This window comes from Montipora capricornis, chromosome 1 (assembly GCF_036669925.1).
Source record: "Montipora capricornis isolate CH-2021 chromosome 1, ASM3666992v2, whole genome shotgun sequence".
In the NCBI taxonomy this organism is placed as follows: Eukaryota; Metazoa; Cnidaria; class Anthozoa; order Scleractinia; family Acroporidae; genus Montipora; species Montipora capricornis.
Window position 1 is genome coordinate 23,377,689 of NC_090883.1, and position 10,000 is coordinate 23,387,688.

The window sequence follows — 10,000 nt, forward strand, 5'->3', positions numbered from 1 at the left end:
AAATCTGCAGTTCTGTCACCGCTCCTCAAGAAGACTTTACTTAACCATGAACTATTACGGAATTTTCGACCAATTTCTAATCTGAAAGTTGTCTCCAAGATTGTCGAGAAAGTCGTCTTATTCACTATCTTGAGCTGAATCATCTCCACGAACCGCTCCTGACCAATCAGCGTATTCTTTGATTGCACCTGACGTCACGGCGGCCATGTTGATGGAAAGAACAATAGCGAAAAAGTCCTTTGGGAATTTGACTCAATTATTATGCAAAACTTGAGCTATATTATTCTATTGTTTTGCACCAACATGGCCTTTTTATCACGTAAGTGCAATCATTCAAAGAATAAGCGCTTCCACAGTTGTGAGACAGCTCTTGTTCGTGCCTATAACGACTTATATGCGACGCGCCGTCGATAACCGTTGGTGTGCAGTTCTACTGCTACTCGATTTAGCGGCCGCTTTTGATACTGTCGACCATAATTTATTACTTAATAGACTGGGATATCAGTTTGCAATTAGTGGTAAAGATTTGCAGTGGTTTAAATCCTACCTCTCTCAGCGTTCTCAGTTTGTATCTATCGACCATGATAGAATCCTCATCTCATGAATTGAACTGCGGCGTTCCTCAAGGCTCCGTGTTAGGACTAGTCGTTTACCTTCTCTACACATCACCTATAGCTGACATTCTTCGACGCCACAATATGGCTTTTAATCTATACCCTGATGATACTCAGTTGTACGCCTCTTTTTCTTGCAACGATGACCTGGGATTACAACGTACTTTGAGTAACATCGAAAAATGCGCTATATTTTGGCTTTGGCTGCTCATATCTCAAAAACGAACTCAGTGACCCCCATTTTTTAATTTCTGAAATGTAATCAGCACGCCAGAATGAGACTTTCCGCAAAGTATAAAAGAACTCTGAGAAGCGGATTCAGAGCCACCTGAAATAATTGAGAACTTAAGTTATGTCTGAATCTGCTCTACAGAATTTTTTAAACTTTGCAGAGAGTTTCATCTCAGCATGCTAATTACTTTTATGCAATAAAAAATTGGGGTCACCGAGTTCGTTTTTCATATATGAGTAACTAAACCCACAATATAAAGAGTTTTGCAAGACTTTCCTGTTGCCATGGTATCTTGTTACCACCTTGTTACGTCACAGAAATAATTGCATCTTATTCAGGAGTAATTGATTTTAACATGGTACCACAACATTGCTGTTCCGTGATAGAGTGTTGTAGTGTCAATAGTGTCAATCCTTCTAATAACAAGGTCTCTTGAAAGTGTTGAAACTGGTTTGAGCCACCTTTAGTCTCACAAAATTCCGAAATCAAAACTTTTGACTTACGGTCTTTACAACAAAATAAGCTCCGTGCTGAAATGTGGCAACTTTTAGCTTCTAAAGTTTGAACTTTCAGAGTCAAGTTATTGGTGGTTGTTTAAGGTATCTTTCTATTGCTGCTCAAATTGTACAGAGAAACGAAACTTTGAAATCTTTTCCGTCTTTCTGCTTCACTGCGGCATAAAAAACTTTCAGGCAGTCATTTAGCTCTTCCTTCTTCATCTCTTCTATCTTCTATCGGAGTGTCATATCTTGTTTGGCTTGAAAACCATACTGTAAAAAAATAGTTATTTTAGTTTGTCAAAAAGACGATAGAAATAGTAGTTGCAAAAGAAGTCAAATTTACGGTAACATTTGTCAACAGTTCAAATTTATTTTGTGCATTCCTACCGTTAAATATCTCCATTCCATATTTAGTTGACTTCTTTGTAGATTTTGATATAGATTTATGTAATAATGAGCTCAAATACTCGTCCGAAACTTCAGCAAAACGCGATTCAGTCGCCATTGTTTTGGTTTTCAAAGCCGGCGCTTTTCTCTACTAGTGGGCTATAACAAATAGCCTACTAGTAGCTCAACCAATCATAACGCAGCATTGATAATAGACCACTAGTTGGATTTTACTAAAATATAATACATACTTAATTGACTACTCCCCATGGGCGCTTTTCAGGGCCAATGAAACAATGAAATAAACGAGAACAGCAACAACTGTTAAGAACCCTAACTGGCCGGAGGCAGATCAGTTTGTTTAGTCAGTTGCAAGTGCAGCTGAGAGGTTGAACCAGGTACTACCAGGAACAAGTTCAACCAATGGTCAGTACGGGTCTTGAAGCCTGGATCTTAAACTTGACTGTTTAAGTGCAGTGGCAGACGGAAACGACAGTCTATTTCTTGTTATAAACGAATGAAAATTCTGATATTCTGACTTGTAGTTGCCGGGGGAGTTAACCGTTTAATATAAACATAAGCTGAAATCTTTCAAATGTCGAGAAACACTTATCTCTATATTTAACGTTTGTCTTTTACCAAATCATAACCACGAATTTCGCGGAAATTTGTGAGACTGAGGAAAACATTTTCTAACGCAACAATGGATGTTTAAAGTGTAATGTACCCGTGGGAAGGATGCCGGGGAAACTAAGCTTGGCGAAGGGCGAGAGGACAACTGAAAGTCTTAAGCAAGATTCGAACCTGCGACCTCCTCCGTAACACCGGTCAGATGCTCAACTCATTGAGCTACTAGAACTCCTGGGGAGCGAGGTCGTTTAATTAACTTGGTCCTGTATGGACAAGGTCTTCGGGCTCTGCAAAGTCATGCACATACAAATTTTCAAATTTAAAGGCCGGTGTTCACCGAAAATTCATTGCGCGCCAGGTTGAATTTCGGACAGACTTAAAATCCGAAAATCACCGGCGAGTACCATTTGGCAAAAGTAATCCACGTCCATCAACCTTATTCCGGGTAGTATTTCAAATTTTTGCATCTTCCAAAACACTGGAACTATATCGAAACAGCAACACAGGAGCGCAATGTCTTTTGGGTGAACATGGGCCCTTTGGATGGGTAGAGCGCACGACAACAACGCAGGAGCGCAATGTCTTTTGGATGACATAACGCAGGTCGTAGTTTCCAGTTCTACCTACGACTCTCATGTTTCAGTTGTCCGTTCCCCCGTCGCCAAGCAACTAGTTTCCCGAAACGATTTTTCTTAATTACAAGAAAGCGATTTAAATTATCGGTAAAGACAGGATTGTGTCACGTACGAATCAGGAAGAGTACGAAGAAAAACAGAAACGTATGCGGAAGTTTCATTCCGCAGCCTTGGATCGGAACATGGGAATTTAAAAAAGGGGCGTCGAGATTTTTGGTTTTGCGGTTTAATTTTTTTTTCCTATACGGTTTTCGGTTTTTCAACAAAAGTTTGCCTTTTTTGGTGTCTAAGGCGGTTCGGTGCGGCCTAACATATTTTGGGCTTTGTCACGGTTTTGGCAGTTTGGTTTTTCTGAATGTATTTTTTTGGTTCTTCGTGTCCGGTTTCTTATCAGGAACAGTGCCCCTAAACCGTGTGATTTTCCAGTAACAGTTACCAAAGCTCGTCGAGATCGCAAATTTTGCCCTTCTAGTCTGCAGTTCAAGCGTTCAATTAAGAAGCGCGAGTTAGATTTGAGAAGAGAATTACCGAACAGACGTTCCGGGAAGAACTTGATATATTGAGCATCAGTCCACTAAAATTTGTCCCTGTTGCGGACAGCCAAGTGCTTTTTTTTTCAAAACCCTTAGGAACTTTAAGATTTTTCGACGCAGTCCCGTCAACGAAAAAAGGTCCCTTTAAGTTGCTTAAAAATAAGATTCTCGAAGAGAATGAAATGCTATATTCTCACATTTCATTGAGCTAAGAAAATTACGTTTATCATAGCTGAGAGCCTGCACTAACTATAATAATGGACAAAAAGAGTTCAGACTTTTTCCATTGCTCAAGGTTTTGGACCAAGACTTGAAAAAAAGGTCAACAATCATCTCTCTCCAACACGACCCCCCACAATATCGTTTGGAAAGAAGCACTTTGGAATAACCAAGCCAAGCGAGTCTTACCGGAAATGAACATTTTGCATGCCGGTGTAGTCGGCTCTACCAGATTTTCAAGCTAATCATCTGTAATAGTGAGGAGATACATAACAGGAAGAAAATTTTACTGCCAGGACAAGGAAATAAAGAAAACAGATCACTTCCGGTTGCCGTTCACGGCTCAAAAGCGTTGCATGATTTTAAGCTCTCCAATATTCTTTTGAGAGCCTGGTTGGTGGAGGTAAGGGGATTATAATGACAAGAAAGTCTATTTCATGAGGAAATGCAATTTTTGATGCGAACAAGAAATTTAAAAATGTCTCAACAATTTTTGTAAAGGATTGCGATATTGACCGCAATATTATTATTTCCAAAAGCATCAGCTTGAAAAAATATCGTTGACAAGGCATATGTAAACTCTTATGTGCAACGACCTGAGGTGATGCTTTTTGCGGCGGTATCAAAGCATAGTATGCACTGAAGGCACAGAAATACATGTAACAGACGAGAAGGGAATTTTCGAGTTACACTTTGTCGCTCAATCACTTTGACTCCTAAGTTGCAAATGTGCAACCAAAGCATAATCCTGAGACTGCATAGGAAGTTACAGAATAGAGAAATATCGTCGAAAGACTCAGGGTACTGTTGGCCATGTGCACCAATTTATTTCTTCATCGCTGAATCATCTTGGCATCTATTGTACAGACTTCATATATAAAGGTACAAAATGATGAAATACAAGTCAAAGGGTGAGGTTCCTTTTTCACAGATGGCATGAATCAGGAAATAAATCCTTAGAAGCTTGTATAAAACAAATATGTTCATCATGGCACAAGCGAAATCATATTACATGACAAAAACTATGATATCTTCAGTAGCTGAGTGCTATCTTCAGCAATAACCATGCAGTAGCAATTGTGGCATATCCTGCGGCTTACCATCTGCATCCATACCCAAAAACCTTGCTCTAATCAAAACAAAAAAAAATAGATTTGCAATTCTAATATGGATCTTTAACTCTTATGCTACATACTCCACCAAACCGTAACAATAATCAATCTTAAAAACATAAAGGAAAGGTCAGTATAAAACCTTTCTTTCACGGACTCCAAACTCTAACGCTGGTTGACAAAATTATGTTTTAAAGAAGCACTCAGTGCATTATTATATATACTTCAGGGTACTGGTGAGTAAAAAGCCTACAACTCTGTATACGACAACAAATTAAACAAGTGAGGGTCATTGAAACAAAGGCTCAGTGAGCCAAATCACTCGCATGCAGGTTGAAATTATTCCTTAGGTTGTTACGTATCCCACCGTATACCAAAGTGTATTTTGGCGTTCTAAAATGTGCTTTTACATTGTGAAATGTCGTTTTGTTTATCCTATAAAATATAGCCCACCCTATCATTCCATCGTCTGTTCCTATGACACCATAATTTTAACTGTTATTCGGCGCGCACAGCATTTTTACAAGGTCTTTCTTGCTAAGGGGTCTTGCAGAATGAAGTTAATTGTTTAACCTACCGGGCTGCCGAATAGAATTTGTTTTAAACACTGTACTAGCAGGACGTTCCAAATAGGCCTGGGTGATTCTTCTTCTTCTTCATTACAAAGATTGCTAGCTGGTTAATCACCGTTGTAAAAAACGTATTTTGTTCTTTAAAAAAATCTGGAATTAGATTCCTAAATCCTGATTTAGATAACAATAACCATTGCGTCAATGCCCTCAGTTGAGCAGGTTACAGCTAAGCGGCCTTCTTTATTGATTGCAAAGGATGGTAGTGGAAAAGAAAGCGGTTCGTTTTCGCGGAGTATAATTTCCCGAGAAAACTCGCCATCTGTAGTGTATATTTCCACCGCCAGTGTGCCTATACAAAGCCGCCACCAATCAATTCCCACGACAAAGAAATATTCACCCAATGGATGAAAAGCCAAACCATGAAGCAACTTTTCGCCCCGCAAGCGGACTGTGGATTCGTCCTTTTTTACACCATCCTCGTTGAATATGATGCAGCCCTTCAGAACGGAGTCCAGCACAAAGATCTGCCCACTAGGTCCGACAGCGACATCAATTGCATTACTTATTATCCCGCTTCCAAAAGTACGCTGATGTCTTCCATTAAGGTCGTACACGTGGACCATATCATCTGCTAATACCAGCACCTTGCCATTGCCGACTGTCAGTTCTGTTAAAAAAAATTCTGTCAACACTTGAAACTTCATGCGCAGCTCAGCTCTGTTGAAAACTTGACTTTCCGATCTAATCTCACCAAGTAGAACCAAGACGTAGGTATTTTTGTTCTCATCAATAGCTACAGCAAGCAACTTTGCACAAGCCTTTCATTTTCTTCATGTGGATGAGACTTGTAAATAAATTTCTTACTGTTATCAAAAACCTTGATAGTTTCGTAATTGTCTCCTATAATAAATTCTCCATCTGCGTTTATTGCAATTCCTTTGGCGTTCTTCAGCTTGTGATCATCTTCGCCGTCCTCGCCAAATGACCATACAATACCTTTATGATCAATGCCAAGTTTTTGTAAAACCTCCGCAACACGTCCGTCCCTTTGTGGATCGATTGTCTCATCTTCGATGTCAATAGTGGGATAGTAGCAAATATCTATGTTTTCACCAGTTGCTTGCAGGACATCGTTAATTGCGAGATTCACCTGCCAAACGGCTGCAATAATTTCTCTTCGATCTTCCTTTTTAAATCGACCTCTGATGTTCAGTAGACCTTTCTTCAGCTCCACTTTAAAGTTGTTCTTAACATCTGGCAGAGAGTGGAGTTTCCGAAGACATTGTTCGCACTCTGGTAATGCACTTTTCAGAGCACTCTTCATTGATAAAGATGACAACTCGCTCGCGGCCCCCAGGATTTCTTCAGCTGCTGAGTTAAGGACTGCCGCCATCACTCGATACCGAAGAGCAGTAATGCGGTCAAGCGTACTGAGAGATTCATTGTTGAAGGCCCTGGTAGCTTCTTCACGAGCCATTTTGAATCTTTCTTTTCCTTGAGATAGCGCGCTCCTGGCTTCTCCTATAAATTCCGTCAGCTCCATATTTCTTATTCCGGCAGCGAGAACTATTGAGTCGACAGGAGCGGGTGAAGTCGGCAAGCTCACTGCCTTTTTTAACTGCGTTTCGTTTCATCTCTGTCTTAACCTTGTTGATGCATCAGTCTTTAAGTCTATTGCTTTGTACAGATAACTAACGCCTGTTTCAAATGCATCTATTGCTGCCAAAAGATCCTTTCTTGATAACGCATCCAGTTTTGACTTGACGTCTTCGATTCCTCGCGCGATTATCTCTCGAATTTTCTGATCAACCACATCGCCAGCTCTCAACTTTTCCACTGCCCAATCTCTGGCCTTGTCGACCAAAAAGCCGACAGTCACCTTAAGTAACGATGTTATTATCGATGATATGTCTTTCGACAATAACTGAGACTTGTAAACTTGGATGCCCGCTTATAAGTTGTTCGCCAGGGAGTGTATTTTACAGAATAGAAGAATATTCCACAGATCAGTTGCTGCATGCCAATTAGGCGTGGCATCAAAACCATTATGCTTACAGTTCAGTGCTTCGCATCAGCCCGGAGGTAACATTGCTGTCAAAATGTTTATGAACCATGATAGCTCATGATACATGAATACAGTGATTAAATGATAGTTTAAGCTTTTAATTCCTAATTATTATACACAACTCTGTGTTGACACAGCTTCCGTTTTTCTGGTTTTTTTTTTCTTTTTTTTTTTTTTTTTGTTTTTTTTTTTTTTTTTGGTATTTTGCAAACTGGGCAACTGTACTTGGAAAGTTTCTTTCTAAACCCTTTCAGGCTGAAGTGAATAAATTAATGAAGTTTTCTTTTTAGCCTTTAATTTATTCAACATAAAATGGTTTTCAAATCAGCTCTGTACGTAATTAATCTAACATTTCTCACTGAAAAATATTACATCTTCATGAATTAAGATCGTCTGGATGAAAGTAGTCCTTCAAGAGACTGTTTTTACCGATATTGATAAGCATCTTGACAATCTGACCGGAAGTCTTTTATGTACTGTTTAATAAACGAGCGGGAGTGTTATCATTATCATTGTGTGGTTTTGGGACTGTATGTCCAATTCATGACACACCATAAATCACGTGGCTTCGAACCGGACGTTTCGTGAGCCAAAAAGCGCGGTGGAAGAAAGTGAAATATTGGAAAATGCTGTCCCAAGGTCGACCCGTTCGGTAAATAAATGGGAGATGAAGATTTCTGGGGAATGGCAGGCGGGAAGAACAAATAAGAAAGCCTGTGAGGAAGAAAGCGGGTCTGCTGTGGAAACATCTCAAATTCAAGATTTGGAAACGGTCGAAGCGAACATTTTCGACATGACGGCAGAGTCTCTAAACTTTTGGCTGACGAAGTTCATTATGGAAGTGTAAATGTTAACTTTGGAATAAAGAAATTGAATTGCATCAAACTTGTTTTGTTCGTAATTCCTGTTTATTCAGCTGGCCATTATACTATTTTACCTCTTGGTAGCTGTTTTATAAAACGTCATCCTTATTAGTATTCTTGTTTGATTGGTGCCAGTGATTAGTTGGTAACGGTTTAAATTTAGTGGAGTTTGTTCTACGTTAGTATGTCGTTGTCAGTAATTGGTTCAGTAGGTTATATATGCATTTATCGGAGATTCGTCAATAAAGAGGTGTTCAGCACTGATATTGCTGAGGTCACCATTTTTTTATATAACATTTTTTATATAACATTCCTGTGTGCCGGTTATTTAGAAACATAACGTAATATGATCATTGTAGTTTCATCAGATCTTGGTGAGTTGTCCTCCTTAAAATTATATTCAGATCCTCTAGAAATAGCAGCGAGTGCTGGAGATAGGTTGAGTACTCCAGAAAAAGCTGGTATTTCCCGGCAAAGAAAGGTGCAAACTAATCCAGCGGAAAAGAAGAGAAACGTGCGTGGTTCAGTCGATCCAAATGTGTCCTCGTTTGATAGAGTTAAGGAGTTCAAAGACAAGAATATGTTTTTATATAGCAAATGAGTCATGTACGTCAGAGATACTTTATGTATCAAATAAGTATATTAGCAACGTTTGTTTAAATACCATCATGTGATTATTTATCTAGTAATAATTGCAATATAAGGAAGCCAATAAGGAGAATCAGATTTTGGGATGTGGGTTGATAGAAGATAGCAATGTAAAACTTAAACTTACACACAATTATAATGAAATCAATATGCAATATGTATCTGGCATTTATGCAAAGTGAAATTTTTCATGAACATCTTCATTTTAGTTAATAATTAGCCTCTTAGACCAAAATACAAAAAAGCAACTTCTGAGCAACTTTTGGATTTTCAGGCAACTTTTGAGCAACTTTTGGAGTTTTGGAGCGACTTTTTGAGAAAATTGGAGTACCTTTTCACACATTTATGAGCAACTTGTGGACAGCCCTAAACAAAACTGACTGTTTCTCTCCGGTCTATTCTATTAGTGCTTAGTCTTTCTTCGTCTTTTATACGCTGACAAAAAACAACCAATATGCGTGGCCCTTCAATCAAAGATCTTATTTCAAAGTCTCACAATTTTTTAAAATCAACTGAAAGCTATTGAAAGTATCACACGGTCTTCATTTGCGAAATGAGCTCTGTGTTGACACATGTCAACTTTTAGCTTCCAAAGCCTGAAATTTCATAGTCACGTTAAAAATATACGTACTTTTAAAGTGTCCCTAACCCCAAAGTATGTTTTTTGCTAAAATGAATGTTTGCACCTGTTCGAAACGCATTGCGGCCACATTTTCCGTTTTCTAAATATCCTGCCCTTTTATACGCTTCAAAACTTGCAAAAAACCAAGCATCTCTTGTTTATGAGCGAGTCAGAAGGGGAATGGCTCAACTCCTGATTTGACGTCACAATCTACTTTGCATGCATGTTAACAAAGAGAAACAGCAATGTAAATCAGTTTGTGACTTCAAATCAGGAGTAGACCCACTCCGCTTCTGACTCGGTCGTGAACAAAAGAGGCTTGGTTTTTCGCAGGTTTTGAAGCCTGTAAAAAGGCTATGAAAAGGGTA

The 10,000-nt window shown here is 39.0% G+C and overlaps 2 protein-coding genes across 2 annotated transcripts in view; both read right to left on the reverse strand.

Annotated features, from left to right (window-relative positions):
- Positions 1-10,000, reverse strand: part of LOC138028521 (semaphorin-5A-like) — a 530,961-nt gene that overhangs the window by 477,781 nt on the left and 43,180 nt on the right. The gene's annotated exons all lie outside the window — the stretch shown is intronic.
- LOC138052501 (uncharacterized) lies at positions 4,558-7,264 on the reverse strand. The gene has a single exon (XM_068899034.1). It carries the CDS (start codon positions 6,975-6,977, stop codon positions 6,228-6,230), a length of 750 nt encoding a protein of 249 aa, XP_068755135.1. The 5' UTR covers positions 6,978-7,264; the 3' UTR covers positions 4,558-6,227.

Bases quoted from the DNA above. Each gene is read 5' to 3' on its own strand.
- LOC138052501 (XM_068899034.1), bottom strand. From the start codon at position 6,977: ATGGAGCTGACGGAATTTATAGGAGAAGCCAGGAGCGCGCTATCTCAA.